The sequence below is a fragment of the Phocoena phocoena genome, chromosome 2, assembly GCF_963924675.1.
Source record: "Phocoena phocoena chromosome 2, mPhoPho1.1, whole genome shotgun sequence".
Lineage (NCBI taxonomy): Eukaryota > Metazoa > Chordata > Mammalia > Artiodactyla > Phocoenidae > Phocoena > Phocoena phocoena.
The window spans coordinates 142,860,026-142,882,067 of NC_089220.1; the positions used below are offsets into that span (position 1 = coordinate 142,860,026).

A 22,042-nucleotide genomic window follows, 5' to 3' on the forward strand; every position below is an offset into this window, starting at 1 on the left:
GGTTTATGCAAAGAAATTTGGAACGTTTTTAATGCAGAAGTTCTTTTCTCTTGTAGCCTGAATATGGGGAATTCAAAATAGCAGAGAACGTGTTACATTTAGTCTACAACCAAGGAATGATTTGGTACGTAGCAAAGCTTCCTGCTGTGTTTACATCTAATCTGGGCTAAGATTTAATTTACCAAGTCTGGATGGGACATGACATAAAAAACACAGTCATAAGAGTCAAGAAAGGACATAAAGAGTTTCTAATTGAACTATTTCACATATATAGTCATTTCAGTAATGGTTTTCTAAGCATTTTGCAGAAAGGAATGAGGAAGGAAACAGCCCCTTTTTAGGTCACTATCGGTCACTGAAAAACCAACAAAACTGCACAAGAACCAGTAGAATAAGCTGGGGAGGATTGTGGGGAGGCTAGGAGGAGAGGCTGCTGACCCCCGAGGAGGACTTCCATCAGTGGCTGTGTCACAGCTGGGGAGCCTGCCTTCAGCTACCCACTCTCCTTCCGTACTCTCACTTGGACATTGAACCCAGGTGCACGACTATCCCCCAGAAAGATAGACCCATCCTAGGGGAGGTCTGCTCACCCCGGGCAACCCCCAGCCAAGGCAATCATGTTCCTAAAGATACTAAAGGCTGAAAGGGATCATCTGATCGACATGGAGTGTGTGTCCATGGGGACACGGCGGAGAGCTCCCTAACCATCCCTCCATCTCTGGATTTCCCTACTGGACCACAAAAAGTGCTATTTGTTAAAATACAAGCAAACGATGAAAAAGAAGAAGAACCTGGGTGTCCCATACCTTCAGAAGACACAATCTCTCTTCATAATCATTCAGTAAAATGCAGGAGGAATGGAATATAAAGTAATATCCCTTTACTCAAATTCTGTATTCTTAGAGTCCACTTATTTTGAAAAATATTTTCACAAATACAGTATTAAAAATAATACAAAACATTTACTTAATGTTTGCCAGAATGTCGGCCACGTTTTTACCTGTAATAACTGGTTTAATCTTTATAGAAACCCTATGAGGTAATTAGTATTATTTTCTCCATTTTAAATATGAGGAAACTGAGGAAAAGAGAAGTTAAGTGTCTTGCCTGATGTGAGAAACCAAGTTTTTTTTTAAAAGCGTTTTACTTATTAAACCTCTCATTGTATCTGTTTTCCTGCTGCTAAATCCAAACTTCACAAGTATTGTATTGAATAAACATCCAGGATAAGCAGATTTAGCCTTAAAGTCAGAAGATCTGGGTTTCATTCCATCTTTGGCCCTTATTTGCAGGGTAGATATACCTCTGTTTTCCTGGGATGTTATCCCAGGTCTGTCACTCTCAAAGGTCTCTCAGTTTGGATGATATAGCGTCACCCTTTTATTAGTCTCTGAGCAAATCACCTAATTCTCCCAGACCCACATTTCATGTCTAAAAACGTGGGCTATTTATCCCTCCTTTTATGGTTTCAGAAGGTTAAATGGGCCAAAATGCGTGAGGATTCTTAGCACAAGGTCCAACAAAAGTAGCTCTGTTCCACATAACGTTGATCAAATCTGAAAGTCAATAATTTATTAACGTAGCCCCACCAACCCCATAGACAGGCAAAATCTAGAGCTTGCCCGAAACCGCAGTTATCCACCATTTGCCTCTTGACCAGAAGAGGGCGTTTCCTTTGCTAAGTGTGAAGAGGCAGGAGACACTTAGCATCCTTGTGCCAAGAGGATATTTTAAAACAGGCTCCCTGCTCATTTGCAGAAGTGACTTGTCTTATCTCCAGCAGGTGGAAGGTTGGGGTCTCAGATCTCCAGGGGCTTCTTCAGTTCTTTAAGCACAGAGTTTAACTCTCAAGCTCTCAGAACCAAGATAGACCAGAGGAGAACAGACGCTAACTGGCCTCCCATTGTGGTTTCAGGATGGGAGCCTTCTTCTCGCCATGTCTCCCTGCCTTCAACGTCCTCAAACTCATTGGGCTCATGTACCTCCGCAGCTGGGCCGTGCTGACCTGCAACGTGCCCCACCAGCAAGTCTTCCGAGCCTCCAGGTCAGTGAGCGTCAAGTCCGCTTCACAGAGAGAACTCACATCACCCACACTCGCCTTAGCCAGAGTGACCTCCAGCAAGGGGGTCTCCCCATCTCCCTGCCTGTCAAAATCTTGTCCACCCTCCAGTTGCCTTTCCTCCCTGAAGCCATTGCCAATGCCCCACCCCTCAAATGAATCATGACTCTTCTTAAGCTCATGCCACATCTTTTACAACTTTTTACTGAAGTTTAATAATCATCCAGAAAGGGCACACATCACAAATATCCGGCTTGATGAATATTCACAAACTGAACACAACTCTGTAACCAACCCCCAGATGGAGAAACAGAACAAGAACAGCACCCAGAAGCCCCCTTGTACTCGACGCCGGTCGCTACCAGCTTCTAACAGCGTAATTCGTCCCCCCCCCGCCCCGCCACACCATTTTTTACTTGATGTAAATAGAACCACACTCAGGATGACCTCTTTTATTCCTGTCTTCTTCTCAATATCGTGCTTGTGAGAATCACCTCGTTGAGGACACCCCCCTCCCCAATTTCTTTATCCGTCCTCCTGTGGTTAGCTATAATGAATAACACTGCCTTGAACATTCTCACGCATGTCCTTTGTTGGGAACATACCTAGGACTGCGCTTGCTGGCTCACAGGCCACGCATGTGTTCTCCTCTAGTAGAGAGCACCAACTATTTTGCCAAAGCAGAGGCGCCCTTTCCACTCGCACCAGCATCATGTGACAGTTCCAGTTGTCCCACAACCTTGTCAACACTTGTTCTTCTCTGTATTTTTCACTTTAGCCATTTTGGTGAATTCATATCACATTTTGAACACCTTGATTAGAACTCATTTATTTTATTTTGACACAATAGTTATTGATGTGGGTGTGTATCAGTGTCTTTCAAACTTTTTGACAATAACGAGCATGACAGTGTATTTATCTTTGACCTAGTGACCAGTGTAGATGCATATATTCATATATATGTTTTATATATAATTTATATATGAATGTGTATATTCATTGACATCTATGTATGCCTATATATAAAAATACATGCATACATATATACACACACATAAATATACATAACATGTACATATAAATGGATACACACATATATTGAGTGTATATATATGTGTGTGTGTGTCTCTACATATATATAAAGAGAATGTGTGTATATAAATAGAGAAAGGTTTCACAAATTAACAGTCACCTACTTAACCACATTGTATGTGCCCTGACATTTTCTGCTCTCTTCTAGTCCAGTCTATTTCATTAGAGAGATAGAGAGCATGCAGGATGAGAGTCTCAAGGTTAACAGACCATTCATTCTCATTTCAGGACTATATACAGGGCCTTGCACACCAAACAGACCTGTGCTGCCCTCAGGGGAAGCCTGGGCAGCCGAGCTTTCAGACCAGCTTAGGGCCCAGGGCCCAGGGCTTACTCAGGCAGACCATTCACCCTGAGCAGCCAGGAGCAGAGCAGATAAGAGGTTGAGAGAGACATCCAAGTAAGAGAGTCAAGAACCGTAACAAAAGAGTCAAACCATCCTCAGACATAGGGGACAAGTTCAAGGCTGGGAACAGGACAGGGAACCACTAGGTAAGGACTCAGCTGGGTGGGGCAAAGGTGCTAAGATTTTTCCATGAATTAAATTTATTGTGTGATGGCCATGGGGTCACCCGTCTCTTGGTTTGAGGTGGACAGGTGCTCAGCAAGTGTTTAATAGATGAACAGGTTGGGCTGGGTGATCCACGAATTCCCTTTGAGCATCCATTTCTAGTTTGCTAAATTGCCTGTGATCCTATAACAGACCCTTTCCTAGGCAGTGACGGGAGGAGGATTTTTCTGTTTGCAAAGAGTCAGGGCTACAGTTTCTGTGTCGGTTTTGTTTTGGCGCGGGCGGGGCAGGGGGTGCACGGACATCATCGGCAGCTGGCCAGAGAGTGAACTCAGCGCCTGGCATTTGGTTTCTTTACAGATCCAACAACTTCTATCTGGCAATGCTCCTTTTTATGCTCTTCCTATGCATGCTGCCAACCATTTTTGCTATTGTCCGGTACAAGCCATCTCTAAATTGCGGGCCATTTAGGTAAGTTCTCTTAGTTCAGTCCACTCTGCCTGGAGCTACTGACAGCTATAGAGGAAGGACCCCTGCATTGAACTGATTCTCCTTCTGGCTCACAAAACAGGTCAACAGCAGAGAAAAACTTCAAACTCATGTCTTTTGAGTCCAAGACCATTTCCCTTTCCTTGCTAAGCAGGCTGCCCTCAAGTATGAACATCTCTGTGCTCACCTTTAAAAGATACAGCCCACTTCGAATCAAAATGGAAACGGCATTGCTCCAAGGCTAGAAGGAAATTCTACCTGGTCAATCTTTCCCTTCCAGAACTCAGAAAGCTTTTATTAAGAGATAGTCCATGTCACTTTCTCTTTTTTTTTTTTTTTTGCGGGACGCGGGCCTCTCACTGTTGTGGCCTCTCCCGTTGTGGAGCACAGGCTCCGGACGCGCAGGCTCAGCGGCCATGGCTCACGGGCTCAGCCGCTCCGCGTCATGTGGGATCTTCCCGGACCGGGGCACGAACCCGTGTCCCCTGCAGCGGCAGGTGGACTCCCAACCACTGCGCCACCAGGGAAGACCTGGACTATGGTTTTTATTTGAGATGCCGTGAGATTGGATAAGACTGAAGTTTTTTTTTTAATTTTTTTTTTGTGTGTGATACGCGGGCCTCTCACTGCTGTGGCCCCTCCCGTTGCGGAGCACAGGCTCCGGACACGCAGGCTCAGCGGCCATGGCTCACGGGCCCAGCCGCTCCGCGTCATGTGGGATCCTCCCGGACCGGGGCACGAACCCGTGTCCCCTGCATCGGCAGGCGGACTCTCAACCACTGCGCCACCAGGGAAGCCCTCCATGTCACTTTTGATTCTACATTATCTAGCTGCATCAAGACAGAAGTCACTTCAATTATCTTCACCTAGCATCTGCTTTAAATGAGTTTTGATACAACGTATATGTAACATTTAGAGTCTATCTTTGTATACATTACACACACACACACACACACACACACACACACACACCCACACACCATGTAGTTACTGACCCCATCTTCAAGCCTACATGTTAATTAAATGACTGCTTCAGATGAAATCATTTCAGGAATGTTATGTATCTTTCACATTCATCAGATACTTTAGCTTTGAAACTGACTTTGAGGATTGGACTCTAGCTAGCTAGCCTTTTTTCTTTTTTTTTCATGGCTTGCAGGATCCTTCTGCCAAAAGCAATATAATCTGGAATTATGGTTTTCTTTCTCACAGCGGACAAGAGAAAATTTATGACATCGTGTCAGAAACGATTGAGAAGGATTTTCCCGCGTGGTTTGGCTCTGTGGTTGGGTACATCAGTAGCCCTGTGGTTATCCTGCCAGCTGTGCTGCTTCTTTTGTGAGTACTTTCCTGCCTGCTTTGGGGGGACTCCTGCGTGTTTGGCCAAGAAGAAAGCGCTGCTTTCCAATAATTGTATAAATTCAGTGAGTTCATTCAAAAGTCACTTACGGAGCCTGATGAGCTGAGCAGGGATGCTGAATCACACAGGGGCCAGGGAGGTAGAGCATGATTGATTCATCAACAGCATTTCGGCGATCGCTGTGGCCATGATCATGGGGTTGAATGTGATTATCATTATCTTATTTTCCAGAAGTTTAATCTCAACATGGAATTTTATAGTGCAGCTAACTTGCATCTGTTTTAACTTAAAGGGGGAATAACATCAAGTAGTTGATCCAATACTCCTACCACGATACACTGTAACATGCCTCTCCCGCCTTCACTCCTTCCTTACGGCTGTCATCCGTGCAGAATTCCAGGTCAACGGAGCTTGCTTTGAAACTCAGGAGCGAGAAAAGGAAAGCAGCTCCTTCCCAGCACTTGCCAGCCTGAAAACTCACTGATACCTTTTGTCCTCGGGGGGTGGTGGGGCGGTCAGTGGGTAGCCCACATGAGGCCGGGAACACAAAAGCCCGACCAGGGGGATGAAGCACGCTCACCGCCCTGTGCTGTTCTGCCCTAGCATGCTCATCTATTACCTTCAGAGCATCGCAAGATCCTTAAAGCTCAGCAACCACCAGCTCAGAACGCAGATCCAAAACGCAAGTATTACGTAACCTTTGCTACCGTGAATGTGCTTCAACCATCTGACCGATTTCCCTGGCCAGGGAATACCAGTGAGGTCACATTTTCAAATTACTGGGACTCTTGGCCACGTGCTAGAGTGCAAGGCCACCCCTCCCCGGCCAGGAGCTCCCAGGGCTGTTTCTAAGAATACCCAGGCCCTCAATTGCCAGAATGAGCCTCGCTCATGCCCTCAGCACTTCAACTCCCCCTCCTGTGGCCACCAAGCTTGCAATGTACTGGGCTTTTCTGCTGGCTGCACTGACTGGGCGGGGAGAAAGGGTCCCTCCCTAATCCCACGTCGAGTTGGACATCTGAGCCCAAAGACACTGTTTGGAGCCAAAGACCCACCCTTTTCATATCTTTTAAATTCCGGTTGTCATTACAGTAAGTCCCCTTACGTACGAACAAGTTCCGCTCCGAGAGTGCAGTCGTAAGTCCAACAAAGTTCGCCTAGGTCCCCAGCTAACACAATCAGCTACATAGTACTGCACTGGAATAGGTTTATAATACTTTTCACACAAATAATATATAAAAAAACACAAAAAATAAAGAAAACATTTTGACTCTTACAGTACCGTACCTTGAAAAGTACAGTAGCACAGTACAACAGCTGGCATCCAGGGGCTGGCATCGAGTGAACAGGCAAGAAGAGTTACTGGAGGAGGGAGAGGAGGTGGGAGATGGTAGAGCTGAAGGATCGTCAGCAACAGGAGACGGAGGGCGAGTTGCGATGTCACTCACGCCTGACGCTGATGGAACGCTCTTTCACATCTTTGAAAGTTCATAACTTGAAGGTTCACATGTGGGGGACTTACTATACCTTCTCTCCCATCTGGGGCTCAAACCATAGATCTCAGAACAGTCAGAGGGAAACCAACACTCCCCAATCCTTCCACAGTTTCTCCTCCTCTGCACACCCCAGGTGCTCCCCCAGGGCCAGGACCGGGGCGAGGCAAGCGAGGCACCAGGCTGCCAAACTTAGAGGCACAGACTCTCAGGGTCACACCGACCCTGCACTCCCACAGCCCCAAGAGTGAGCACCTCCTTAAAATTGACCCCTGGATACCTCACTTGCTTCACCCAGCCCCAGAACCCCACGCAAAAAACTTCCACCTTTCTCCGTTTAAAAAAAAACAACTCTCACAAATATCAACTCATGTAAAGAAACACCAACTCATTTTATATATAGTCAAATAAGAAATGCATCTAGGAGCTTCCCTGGCAGTCCAGTGGTTAAGACTCCGTGCTCCCACTGCAGGGGGCCCAGGTTTGATCCCTGGTCGGGGAACTAAGATCCCACATGCCACATGGCATGACCACAAAAAAAAAAAAAAAAAAAAAAAAAAGAGAAGGAAATGCATCTGGAGTTGCAAAGGGCATTTTTATGGAAACACACATCTCCCGTGTGGTTGATCCATATTTTCTCTTTTGTGTCTTAGCCAAACCATGCTTAGCAGAATCTCAACATGGTCTATCAAAGAGCTGCCCCTAAAAATGAAACTTGCCGGGGATAAAACTTCAGCTCTCAGGTGTCAGCATTTATTCATTCATGTAACAGGCTTAGGACCAGAGCACACCGTCCCCAGGTGATGGCAGTAGCTCAGCCATGGCCCAAAGGATTAGCAGCGATACCTACATCATTCCCCACCCCCACCCCCAAGAACAGTACAGCAAGTCCCCTACACACGAACCTTGAAGTTGAGAGCTTTCAAAGATGCGAACGTGCCCCTGGATGCCAGCTGTTGTACTCTACTACTGTACTTTTCAAGGTACTGTGCTGTAAGATTAGAAACGTTTTCTTTATTTTTTGTTTGTTTTTTATGTATTATTTGTGAGTGTTTGTTTGTTTTTGTGCATTATTTTATAATAGTATTACAAACCTATTCCAGTACAGTACTATATAGCCCATTGTGTTCGTTGGGGACCTAGGCTAACTCTGTTGGACTTACGAACAAATTGGACTCACAAACGCGCTCTCGGAATGGAACCCGTTCATATGTAGGGGACTTAACTGTATTTGTTACTCTTTCCTGCTAAATCCAAAACAAACATATGGTTATCATTTATATTTTAGGCAAGATCTGAAGATAAAAAAAAGGTTGCCCAAATGGTAGAAGGTAAGTACAAACAAGAATTCCCAATGTCTCCGTTGGTGAGCATTTTTAAAACAACAGCAGTTTAAGGTTCATCACGAATAAACATTCCTACTCAACTGTGGTTTTCACAATTAACTAGACGCAATAAAAATCTAGGGATATAAATGTTGGTTTATATCTATAATTTTTACATCAGACCCAGACCTGTGAATAACCCCAAAACACATCTGAAATCACAAGGACGTATTGAAGTAGGAGAGAAAAAGAAGCACAAAAATCTGAAGAAAACCCATAAGAACATCTTGGCCTTATTCACTTTTGTGTACTTCCTCTCAATGGCCCATTTTTTCCTTGCAAGCGCCCCTCCCCAGTTCTCTGCGCCTTAGGTCATGTCCTCTCTGTCCCTGCCTGCAGAGCAATACCAGGTGGGCAGGTCCAGCCATGAAAACAGATTCCTTAGTATGAAATCCAAACCCAGCAGGCACACTTCTTCCCGTCTTCCCCAGCAGCACCTGGACACACTTGCTCCCATCTGGGCTCATTGAGGGAAAAGGAAAGAGCCTCCCTGTAGAAAGAATGATAATACAAGGAGCACAAGTCTGGTGTGGGCTGAAGGGAGGGGAAAGCGGGCAGGCGCAGCTCAAAGGAAAACATGTCTGCCACTTGGAGCCGCGAATAAGGTCAGTGGGCCACGGCAAAATGGCATACGTAGTCCATATTCTTCCTCAGAAAATAAACAAAAATGAGACCCAAAAAGGCTTTGTTGACCAACTCCTTTGTCTGCTTCAATGCAGAGCTAACTGGGAGGGATGTGTTTCCTTCCAAGAAAATGCCTGAGTAAGAGTCATGAGGCCTAAGGGTTGTGTTTGCTCCATCCACCCCCACAGCTGGTGAATAATCCACTTTGCTAATGGGGCCATCAGATGGTGCATGTGTAAATCCTCGGGGTTCATCTGATTCCTCCTACGCTCCCTTCCAGCTCCAACTCTCAGTGAAGAAATGATTTGGATTATGAAATGTTTGTCACCCATGGGGTCAGGAGTATCTGCAAGTGCACACAACTCTTTGTAGACCCACCTGTTGGAAGTCAGGACACTTGCAGCGAAACCAACCTGAGCGTGTCCCCCCTCAGCTTGTCTTCCCCTCACCCTCTCTCTTCCTGCAGCCCGCATCCAAACCCAAGACGAAAGCACCAAGAGGTTTCCAAAGGACAGCGATTTCGGCAGCCAGCTGTCCTCGGCTCACTCGGCGACACCCCAAAACAATGGCAATGTGGTCAATTTCGACTCGTCAAGCAGCAAGAGTAGCAGGGTGGGGACCATCACCCAGCCCATGCCCCCGAGTCCCCAGCCAGGACCTGGCAATCCCAGCTTGCCTCTTCCTGGCATCTCCAGATCCGGGCACAGCTCTACCAGGTGAGTTAACTGCAGCTCGGCAGGAAATCTGCCTCCTGGGTAATACTTACCAGTGATGGGCCAGAGCCATAAAGAGCAGGATGAAAAGCCATTAGGGAAGCTGAAATGTTAGGGACAGCAGCGGATAAGGAAGGATTAGGTGATGAAGAGAAGCAGGAGACCAGAGCGTTATTTTCCCATCGAGAAGAACACAGGTCTTTCAGAGCAGAGGAGACTGTCCCCGTCATCCAGACCTGATGGAGCGTTTTAGAAGGATAAAAATTCGTTCTTATTTTTGTTGTGTTTATTTCCAAATATAAAATGAAGTTATAGTTCAGTTTTTGTGCATCAAAACAAAACAAAACAAAACAAAAAAACCATTAGGGCTTCAAAGGCCCTAACAGGTTCAGGAAGTGAGAGCCATTAACTTCCATTTCTGCCCGAAGGCCACAAGGCCACTTCTGCCTGTTGACAGCTGCTGTTGAGAAGAAATGAGGGGACAAAGTTTGTCAAACAGGACAAATTCTTCCTCCTCGGCCTTCTGCCATATAACCTATAAGCAAACCTTCCTGCCAACCTAGGGTATTTATTTCTATAGCCTAAGAAAAGAAAATGCCTTAAAAAAATTTGTTTTTCCATTGGGGACCTGGTTTAATGAATAGAGGGATTAATTTTAATTAGAATATTAGTTGCTCGCCTGTCAATGGCAACAACACTCTAACTCAAAAAATTCCAAATTAGCATAATCCAAACACGTTTGTATTGTAAAGAATTCTCTAGTATCTAAATCAACAAACTTTTATTGAGAATCAACTCTATCGTACTCTCTGTGATGGATACTACAGATTAATCAGAAACATCTCTGCCTCCAAGAGTTGAAAGTATAGTGAGAAGGATGTAGTTAAATATTAGATAATGTGATCAATGCTGTGCTTCTGTGATAAACAGTATGTTTTCAGAGGACAAGGGGGACTGAGATAAAGTCTACGTGGAGAATGCATAAATATTTCTTAGGAGAAATTATATTGGACTTGGACCTTAAAAACTAAGTAAGAGCTCACCGAATGGAGAAGAATCAAGAATGTACCATAGGGCTTCCCTGGTGGCGCAGTGGTTGAGAGTCCGCCTGCCGATGCGGGGGACACGGGTTCGTGCCCCGGTCCGGGAAGATCCCACATGCCGCGGAGCGGCTGCGCCCGTGAGCCATGGCCGCTGAGCCTGTGCGTCCGGAGCCTGCGCTCCGCAACAGGAGGGGCCACAGCAGTGAGAGGCCCGCGTACCGCAAAAAAAAAAAAAAAGAGTGCACCATAGTGTTGAGTAATAAACTGGTTTAATGAAAAGCCACTTTTTTAAAATTAAGACTTAAAAAAAACCAACTCTTGTATTTCTGGGATAAACGACACTTGGTCACAGTGCACAATTCTTTTTATTTCTTAAGAAAGAAACTAGAATATGTTCCAGAGCAATCTTGGTTGGTTATAGACAGTATTGCCTAAGCCATATACCAGTTTTTTTAAAAAAAGTTTGCAGTTCTTAGTCAATTAAATCCCTCTATTAAAAGGAGACAATGACATGTGTCGTAAAAAAAAAAACAAAAAAAGTGGTTACTCTGTGAGATGATGAGTGTGTTAATTAGCTTGACTGTGGTAATCATTTCACAATGGATACATATATTAAATCAAGTTGTACACATTAAACATATGCAATTTTTATTTGTCAGTTATACTTCAATAAAGATGGGGAGGAAAAGGTCAATTACTATTCCACTGTCTAGATATGCTATGACTTATTTAACCAATCTCCATTTAATAGTTTTGGGGGGATATAGAAAGAATGTTATAAAGAAAACACAAAAAATTAAAAAATAAAAGAAAAAAAGAAAAAAAAAGAACGTACCATAGTGGAGAATAAGCATGAAGAAAGGTATGATGTTATGAAGAAGTGAGGCATCTTTGGGAAATGACTGCAGCAAAGGGAGCCTGGAGGGAAGCCAGAGATGATGCTGGAAAGAAGTGTAATACGGACCACTAAGGCCTTTGAGTCTCTTTGGAGTTGGGACTTTATCTCTTTTTTTTTTTTTTATTGAAGTATAGTTGATTTACACAGCAGTGTTAGTTTCAAGTGTACAGCACAGTGACTCAGTTATATAAACATGTATATACATATATATTCTTTTGCATATTCTTTTCCATTATAGGTTATTACAAGATACTGAATGTATCAATAGTTCCCTGTACTATACAGTAGGATGTTGTTGTTTAAATTTTTTTTATCTTTTATTTTTTCACTCCAGACTGGCTATATTATCGACAAGATCTTTTATATTTTAGTTCCAGGCTGGCCAAGTTATGGGCAAGATCGTTTCTGCATTTGTATGGGTCAATTATTTCAGTTGTACCTACACATAAGAAAGCAGTAGAGCCCTGCGTTCTTTTCAGGGAGGTAGGACATCTAGAAGGATGCACTGACCCTAACTTACATGGAGAATTATATCTGATCTGAATGTAACACAGTGAAAGCAATACAGGTAATATATAGGAGAGTTGTTTGGCAGGGATAAGGGGTGAGGTTGTTTTGTTTGTAAAAACGATGACCAAGTGAACAAAGAATTCAAAATCTTGCTATATTAGGAGTTGTCTTCATGTATCTATTGGGCTTTGGTACGGAGGAGAGATTCCAATAGTCCTGGATAGGTGTCGACTGAAAAAAAATGCACAACCTAAAATTTGAGAATTATGTTTTATTTGGCGGACTTACTGAACTGTGGCCTGGGACACGGCCTCTCAGATGGTTCTGAAGGACCGTTCCAAAGAAGGAGCTAGGAGATACAGCAGTTTTTGCTCAAAAAACCCCACGTGGTTGAACATCAAAGCCTTACTGCTAATCACAAAAAGACAGACATTTCAAGTTAATGATTTTAGTGCTTTTCTATCTTCTAGGGAAATATGCAAGAGTCTGAGCTCATTGAAGTTATTTCTTTGATACACATCTTAACTATCTAGGGCCAGTATCTTGTTTTTCTCCATCCCGAATTCCCCGTAGGGTACACCGTCATGGCAGCCGCAGTGACCGATGGCTTTACATCCTTTGTTCTCTGAAATGACAGGTGACATTCTTTGTCTACATAGGCTATGGGGAGGAAGTGTCCAAGAACCTGGACAGCTGCATGGCAGAGATAGTGAGGGGCAGTGTTCCCAGCACGTGCTCCACAGTTCTTAGGCCCACTATGAGCTCCTGGACAAAAGGAGGTCTCCATGATGAAACACGCCAGCACAACACGCTTTGCCCTCCATGGAGATTCACAGTGCACATCATTACATTAAGGGTTCTGAGAATTCCAGCAGTAAAGAAATCTATTTAGCCCAGTTCCCCGAAGCCTCCTGTGCATGCAATCCACTGGACACCCATTAGGAAATCTTTTTTTTTTTTTTTGTCCTCGCTGCACGGCATGTGGGATCTTAGTTCCCCAAGCAGGGATCAAACCCGTGCCCCGTGCAGTGGAAGCACAGAGTCCTCACCACTGGACCACTGGGAAATTCCCCACTGGACACCCATTAACGTTTCAGAACAAGTTTCAGTGGAAATGCAGAGAACTGCTGTTCTGGGTCGCAGTGCTGGGACCGCATAGGGGTCTGTGAGCACCGAGGTTGCAGGTGTTTAACCACCTCTGTCTTTCAGGTATCCACGTGGCCTGTGTGCAAGCACAAGTGATCTTTACAGGAAGAGACCCTGCACACCTGGGATGTTTACAAAGCACATCGAAGACGTTCACTCAGAGCCTCTTTTCCGAAAAGACCTTCAGCAAATCGACCATGCATCAAGGGTCTCAGCCTTGGTGCCACGGGGTCGTAGGTCCCGTGCCCCCAGATACTATATGGTTAATGAACGTGACCCTCACCAAAATAACCATTCAACTTTCTGGCCAGAAAGACGTTTCAAGGTAGACATCTTTGGGGACGCTGTGGAGATGTACCCCAGGAACGTGCAACAGTGTATCCCCTGGGCCTCTCCACAGCTCAGTGAAGAAGAGGAGGAGATGCAGAGGAGAAAAATGAGCAGACGGGCTTTCTACCCACGCTCCCTGACCGACCTCCACGGGGCTCCTCATTTTTATGTTGGCAAAAGTTTAGAAAGTCAGGCCCTGACTCCTGAACTCCAGAGACGGGCACATTACAAATCTTGGAATGATGGCGTTGAGGGTCAGCTTGACCGGCCGATGTATGTGCATAAAAAGCCACGCTACCGGAATTTCCAACCCCCCCAGCACCCTCTGAAGCCCAGAGTTAAGGCCAAGTTCGAGCCATCCGTCACAGAATCTGATTCCATGTCGGCAGCATCCAGCAGTGACCAGCAGAACAGCAGCACTGACCAGTGTCTCCGGGTCACCCGCAGCCAGCCCAAGTTTCCGAGGTCTGCGGGCCAGTTTGGCAGGAGGCACGCCATGTCCAGGCAGGAGCTGACCACAGATCTGAATGAGCTGATCTGTTCAAATGTCTAGGGCCTTCTTCTGGCGTCCCATTCATAGAGATCAGAGGCCTATCGGAATGCCGTGTAGCGTGGCAAGTGTATGGTCCCTCCGCTTCTGGGAAGAGAGACAAACACACCCAGTAGGTGAGATCAGTGGGGCATATCCAGGCATGTGGCCTGCCGGCTGAGGCCCTGAGACCCACAGGGCTATGGCTCCCTAATCTACGACAACCATACACAAGTGTGGGGGTCTGTTTCCAGGGGGTCTCTTTGGGTCCAGCCACTTTAGGCCATCATTTCAAAAAACCTCAGTCCTTGACCTCCATTCAGGGTGACCCCAAATCATACGCAAGCCAGACAGCTGATCCAATTACAGAAGACTCACCCCACGTGTCTGCCCTTGTCCTGAATCTCAGGAGCGGCCTGTTCGTATTGTAATGTTCTCTTTCAGCATACAAAACTCAGTCCTCCCTGATAAGCACCCCAAGATGAGGTGGGTGCCCTTAAAGATTTCACAGCGCTTAATTACTTCATATCGAGTTACTCAAATTTACTGAGAGCTTACCATACTGTTTACCCAACTATCTATCTGTATTCATTAGTTAGGATACTTGGGTTGGCGGTAACAAGATCCCCAGGGTTTACTGGTTCCTTTAACTGGGAGGGTTGAGCATCAAACTGGCTTCAGGCTCAGTTGGACCCGGGTGTCAGACATCTTCAGGATTCCCTCTTTCACCTTTCAACTCTATGTCTGTTTGTTGACCTTGTTTTTCCTACTGCTGACGGGCTTCCTCCATGTGGTAGGCGGAGAAGGAATGCACAGCCATAGAAAATTCCAGGTTGATGGCACCCAGCCAGTGAGCCCCAGGGAAGGAACAGAGCCGTCCCTCCCCACTTGACGTTATCTTCACCTTTATGGTCAATGCCTCTTTCACTGGCATATGCGGGGGTTGGGCGGCCATGAGTGTTCAGCCTTCCGTGGTTAACCAGACGTGTACCCCTATTCCTATTTCCACGGTGACTTTTCGCTTTAAATTGCGTCTTTTAAGTTTTCTGTCTCCTCCAACAGACGGTGAGCGCCTTTGGGAGAGGAATGGTGTTGATTCATTTCTGCGGCCCCGGAACCTGACGTATAACAGATATTGTACTTGCTGTGTAACAAACTTAGAGGCTTAAAACAACACTCACTTATCATCTGACTTTCCATGGCTTAGCTGGGTACTCCGCTCAGCGTCTCAATCAAGGTGTCGGCCAGAGCTGACATCTCATCTGAGGCTAGGGTGTCACCTTCCAAGCTCATGTGCCTGTTGGCAGGATTCATTTCCTTGAGGTTGTAAGACTGAGGCCCTCTGCTCCCAGAGGCTGCCCACATTTCCCTCCCACGTGGCCCTCTCCATAACATGGCTCCTTGCATCTTCAGGGCCAGCAAGAGAGGGGTTCCTGAGCTTTGAATCTCTTTCTCCCGGCAAGATGTGGACTCTTTTTTAAAGGACTCACCTGATTAGGTCAGGCCCACCCAGAATAATCTCCTTTTGATTAATTCAGAGTTAATTGGTCAGAGACCTTAATTGCATCTCCTAAATAACTTCACCTTTACCATATAACAGAACCTAATCATGGGAGTGAAATCTTATCAGATTCACAAGTTCAAACACACTCAACAGGAGATTTTATAGGAAATGTACACCAAGAGCAGGGATCCTGGGGGCCATCTCAGAATGCTGCCTATCCTAGGTACTTAATAAACATTTGTTGCATGTGAATGGATGGATGAATAAATAAATGGAGCGTACTAATGAGTGAATCACGAATGACATGGTAACGGGATTATCTTCCAAGATCTACTGCTAATTCTAACCCCAAAGAAAAATCCAGTATAAGTAATGCCATTTAAAAGTAGACGCAGGGCTTCCCTGGTGGCGCAGTGGTTGAGAGTCCGCCTGCCGATGCAGGGGACACGGGTTTGTGCCCCAGTCCGGGAGGATCCCACATGCCGCGGAGCGGCTCGGCCCGTGAGCCATGGCCGCTGAGCCTGTGCGTCCGGAGCCTGTGCTCTGCGGCGGGAGAGGCCACAACAGTGAGAGGCCCGCGTACCACAAAAGAAAAATAATAATAATAAATAAAAAATTAAAAAAGTAGATGTAGATGAACAGTCCTCCCCAAATTCATAAAAAAGTGTGCAGTATTTTCCAATTGCTTGACAGTGCTTAATTACTTCATGTCATGACCTCCTGACCACGACAGATCCAGGAGGTTGTGCCTTGTTCAAGATGAAATGCTCTACATGCCACGGGAACGTCCTTTTGTAATACAGGTGCCCACAGGAGTTCCACGATGAGGGTATGCTCTTCTACATGCTTAGTCTGGGGCTGTTAGCCAAGAGCTCCCTGGGACATTGAAACGTATTTTGGAAAAGCCTGGCCCTGCCTCCAGGCACCCGCAGGAGTACTTGTGTCTGTGTGAGAGCAGAGAGGATTCCATTAGGATTAGGGGACCAGCAGGCGCTGCAGCATTCCTAAGAAAACACGCGTTTTGCCAATACTTCTCCAGAGCTGCAGATACGTTCATCACCTTTCAGTGAGCAACATAGCTCACATGCACTCCAGCACTTAATATTCGGCTACGTCTTTTTTTTTTCGTCAGAATTTTCTTTTATTGAAGTATTACAGAAAAGTATACAGATCATAACAGTATGGGATTGTTCTGTTCTTGAAACTTTTCGGTAGGGTTGAAAATATATTTATTATTTTTTAAAAAATTTTATTGGAGCATAGTTGCTTTACAACGTTGTGTTAGTTTCTGCTGTACAACAAAGTGATGGGCTATGTCTTTAATTTAGAGAAATTTAAAAGATGCAGAAGAGCACAGAGACTAGAGTGACAAGCACCCATACTCCCACTGTGTCAACAGCTGTTGCAATTTTATTTCCATCTAGTCATTTTGTTATTATTATTAAAGAAAATAGGACAGATGTCATCAGAAGCTATTCTAATCCCCACACTTAGTTTCATTCCCCTCAGGCTGCCAAGGCACGTGACACACGGCACGGCGTGTGTCTGTTCAGCCAACTGTTTATAGCTATACATGTGTGTGCGCATGTGTGTAAATATGTATGTATACACATCCATAAACAATATGTAAGTATGTCTTACTTAAGTAAATGCTATTATACTGCACGTATTGTACATATTTATGTTTCGGAGGTCTGTTGAAGACATGCAGATCAAGCTCACTTGTTACACCTGCTATGTAGTATTTCACCATTTGAATAAACTACACGATATTTATCCATTTCTTACTGATGGACGTTGAAGTCATTTCCACTTCTTTGCAGCTAAAAGTAATGTTGCACTAAACATCTTTTATACAGCTCTATGGCACATGTGCTCGTGTTCACTTAGAAGTGGATGCTGGTACTTTTTTTCTTCATTTTAAAAGTTTTATTGAAATATAGTTGATTTACAATGTTGTGTTAGTTTCAGGTGTACAGCTATGTGATTCGGTTATACACACATACATTCTTTTTTAGATTCTTTTCCATTATAGGTTATTACAAGCTATTGAGTATAGTTCCCTGTGCTATACAGTAGGTCCTTTTTGATTATCTATTTTATATGTAGTAGTGTGTATATTTTAATCCCAAACTCCTAATTTATCCCTCTACCCACTTCCCTTTATGGTAACCATAAGTTTCTTTTCTACGTCTGTGAGTCTATTTCCGTTTTGTAAATAAGTTCGTTTGTATGATTTTTTTAGATTCCACATATAAGCGATAGCATATGATGTTTTTCTTTCTCCGTCTGCTTCTGTCTACAAATGAACTTATCTACAAGACAGAAGTAGAGTTACAAATGTAGAATAACTTATGGTTACCAGCGAGTAAGGGGGGGAGGGATACATTAGGAATTTGGGATTAACAGATACACACTGCTATACATAAAATAGATAAACAACAAGGACCTACTGTATAGCACAGGGAACTCTACTCAATAGCTTGTAATAACCTATAACGGAAAATATTCTGAATCACTGTGCTGTACACCTGAAACTAACACAACATTGTAAATTAACTATACTACAATTGTAAATTAACTATACTACAATTAACTATACTACATTGTAAATTAACTATACTACAATTAAATATACTACAACTATACTACAAACAATACTACACCTGAAACTAACACAACATTGTAAATTAACTATACTACAATCAAAAATACCCCAAAACTTCTCAGAAAAAGGCAGTCTGGTAAATATCTTAGCAACTTGAGGATGATTCTCTCTGTCACTCCTGTTTCTGAATTCGTGAATGCAGGAAACTCAGAAAAAAGTTTTCTACACGCTTCTAGAAGACTAACTCCCCTAGTCTGAGGTAGTAGTCCTGTTTTCCTACCACTCCGTATGTGTGTGTTTTTGTGTTTTCCTCCTTTTTAGAGTTCGTAGGTTATTGTGTATGTGTTTTAATCTTTACCCATTTCACGGTAACCACTGCATATCCTTCTAGGAAGTAGGAATCGGTAAAGCATGAGTATACATGTGACCTTCAGAAATAGAAACTGGGCGTGGTGTTTGCCATAGTTCTGCCACTTACTAGCTGTGTGGCCTTGGACACCCCATGTGATCTTCAGTTTCTTAACCTGTAAAGTGGGAATAGATGTCTCTACTTGTGAGGGTTAAATGACACAATACAGGTAACTTGCTTCGGACAGTGGCTTACCGGAGAATACATAAATATATGTCTGCTTACAGACTCGATTCACCTAGCAGCTGCCCGAGCTAACTAAGTAAACACACACACAGTTCTTCATCAGTGACTAGGTAGAAAGCAGATACTCCATTCAGGAGATTTTAGGATTGGAGCACTTGGACACTTGGGCCCATCCCCTTGATGGTCTGGCGGTGGTTTGGGTTAGAAGTCTCTGGGCCCCCTGCCACAGATACACCTATTTAAAATTCATCTAGGACTTCAGTGAGGTCTGCTTTGGACAACTGGCTGACTTGGAGGCCCGAGGACCTCATGGGTGGGATCTGATCAATGGAATCTACAGACGTCAGTTATTCCTTCTACCCTGTCAGCTCTGAACTGCAGCCTCAAGGAGATTGCTAAATAAAGAGCCCAACGCAGGCTGGGCTGAGCAGCTCTGTGGGCAGCTCCCACCCTCCCCGGCTCTAGCCAGGTGCTCACCCTGCCCTGTCTTGGCCTCCAGAGGCAAAACAGACCAGAGGCCTGCCTACAGCTGCCCCAACGTCACCCGTCTCCTGCTGCCAGTGTGTACAGGCCTCAGGGTTAAACAGTTTGCTTCTCCAAATATTTCATGTATACCCAGGACTGGCATTTTCTGGCAACAAAGATTAAAGTCTCTTATAATGCTAGAAAAATTTTAAAACCCACGCTCCAGTTTGTAAGTATAAAAATCTCTTAAGCGTTCGATGTCTAACAAAAGTTGCTTTCTACAGCAAGACTTACTTTCCCGCAGCTTTGTTTTCATAGTGTTTTATCCCCAAACAAAATTCTAATAGGCTCCAGACTGAGAGGGTCCAGAGCTGCAGCTTTCTAGAAATATTCTACATTGAATTTTTATTATTATTATTTTTTGTGGTACGCGGGCCTCTCACTGTTGTGGCCTCTCCCGTTGCGGAGCACAGGCTCCGGATGCGCAGGCTCAGCGGCCATGGGTCACGGGCCCAGCTGCTCCACGGCATGTGGGATCTTCCCGGACCGGGGCACGAACCCGTGTCCCCTGCATCGGCAGGTAGACTCTCAACCGTTGCGCCACCAGGGAAGCCCTACATTGAATTTTTTAATGGCGCTTTTTATTTTTAAAATTATTTTTTTAATTAATTAATTAATTTATATTTTTAATTTTGGGCCACGTTGGGTCTTCGTTGCTGCATGTGGGCCATCTCTAGTTGCAGCAAGCGGAGGCCACTCTTCCTTGAGGTGCGCGGGCTTCTCATTGTGGTGGCTTCTCTTGTTGAGGAGCACCGGCCCTAGGCGTGTGGGCTTCAGTAGTTGTGGCACACGGGCTCAGCAGTTGTGGCTCGCAGGCTCTAGAGCGCAGGCTCAGCAGTTGCGGCGCACGGGCTTAATTGCTGCGTGGCATGTGGGATCTTCCTGGACCAGGGCTCGAACCCGTGTCCCCTGCATTGGCAGACAGATTCTTAACCACCGTGCCACCAGGGAAGTCCCAATAACGCTTTCTAAATTTAAGCAAACCTACATGCTAGTAATTAATATATTAAGCAGTATATGATGATATAAAATGAAAAAGAAGTGTCCTGTGGCATTACCCCCTCCTGTTAACAGTTTATTCTATACCTTTCTAGAAGTGAATATCCCAAACCTATAGTACCTATCTAAACATACATAACATATATGTAGACATAAAAATATAATCATATATAAGCACATCTCTAGTTATTTCTCTTTCTCACTCAAGATATATATACATGATATATGATATATATCATGCTATGATATTATATATAAATATATACTTACTGTATGCCAAGCACCATTCTCATTGCTATTCATTTATTAAATCCTTTAATCCACATGTCAACCCTATGAGTTAGTACTACTATTTTTCGCATTTTCCAAATGAGGATGCAAAGGTCTAGAATGGTCAGTTATTCACCAAGGTCACAGCTAGTAAATGGTGACACTGGGATTCGAACCAGGGCACTCGGACTTGAGCCCTGACTCTTATTCTTATCTACAGTACTGCTGTCCTTCAATTTACACTTTTTTAATATATATAGTGGATATTTTCCCTGTTAGTACACATATAAACATTTTATTTGGTGGGGGTAAGAATTTAAATAATTTTAAGTTATTTTAAAGTTAAGCTTGAAAATACCATTTGTTTCCGTCATAGAGAGTGAATTGCTCTTGATTAAAATAGTCCACTCATATCCGCTCATACTTCTAGTTCCCTAGGCTCTGTTGAGCATTTCCTGTCTGTTCCAGCCCCACCTTTTTTCATCTGGGCCACACTATATTAATGGCTACATAATAATCGAATAAATGGATATCCTGTAACTTTGTTTAATCTATCGACAAACAATAGTTTGTTTCCGGTTGCAAGATCAATCTTATACATCTGTGTGCAGGAGTTGCTGGGTCAAAAAAAAAGGAAATTAAAATTTTAATACGTGTTATTTTGCTCCCAGAAGGTTACATAAATTTACACTCTCACTCACAGAGTGTAAAAACAACTGTATAAAGTTGTATAAAAACAACGGTTTCGGGCTCCCCTGGTGGCGCAGTTGGTTGAGAGTCCGCCTGTCGATGCAGGGGACGCGGGTTCGTGCCCCGGTTCGGGAAGATCCCACATGCCGCGGAGCGGCCGGGCCCGTGACCCATGGCCTCTGAGCCTGCGCGTCCGGAGCCTGTGCTCTGCAACGGGAGAGGCCACAACAGTGAGAGGCCCGCGTACCGAAAAAACAAACAAAAAAAAAAAACAAAAAAACCACAACGGTTTCTCCATATACTCATCAACACGGAATTAACCGCTGTCAGATTTGTCAGCCTCTTGTTTGTCCTTTGTTTGTCCTCTGAGGGACAAACCTCTTCAGATCTGTCCCTCAGATAGGTGTAAAAAGTGTCCCCTTGTTTTAAGTTGTAATTCCCTAACTATGGGGGTGGTTCTGCATCTTCTCATATCCATGTTAGCCATGCTAATTTATTTTTCTGCAAAGTGTCTGCTCATATCTGATGCGTTCTTTTTTGTCTGTTGGGTTATTTGAAAATGACTTAGTGATCTGTAAGAGCACTTGGTACATTAAGAAAACTTCCTTCTAGTTAAAATACGCTCTAATTTTTCCCTCAGACTATGATCTGACTTTTTAGGAGATTTTG

The 22,042-nt window shown here is 44.4% G+C and overlaps 1 protein-coding gene across 1 annotated transcript in view; it reads left to right on the top strand.

Annotated features, from left to right (window-relative positions):
- The window catches only part of TMC3 (transmembrane channel like 3), a 43,977-nt gene extending 29,771 nt beyond the window's left edge, over positions 1 to 14,206 (top strand). Inside the window, exons 15-22 of the mRNA XM_065872062.1 lie at positions 57 to 124; positions 1,916 to 2,044; positions 4,023 to 4,133; positions 5,364 to 5,489; positions 6,115 to 6,193; positions 8,293 to 8,335; positions 9,480 to 9,729; positions 13,387 to 14,206. Of these exons, the coding sequence (XP_065728134.1) occupies positions 57 to 124; positions 1,916 to 2,044; positions 4,023 to 4,133; positions 5,364 to 5,489; positions 6,115 to 6,193; positions 8,293 to 8,335; positions 9,480 to 9,729; positions 13,387 to 14,206 (1,626 nt within the window). The remainder of the gene's footprint in view (positions 1 to 56; positions 125 to 1,915; positions 2,045 to 4,022; positions 4,134 to 5,363; positions 5,490 to 6,114; positions 6,194 to 8,292; positions 8,336 to 9,479; positions 9,730 to 13,386) is intronic.
- The last annotated feature ends 7,836 nt before the right edge of the window (positions 14,207 to 22,042 follow it).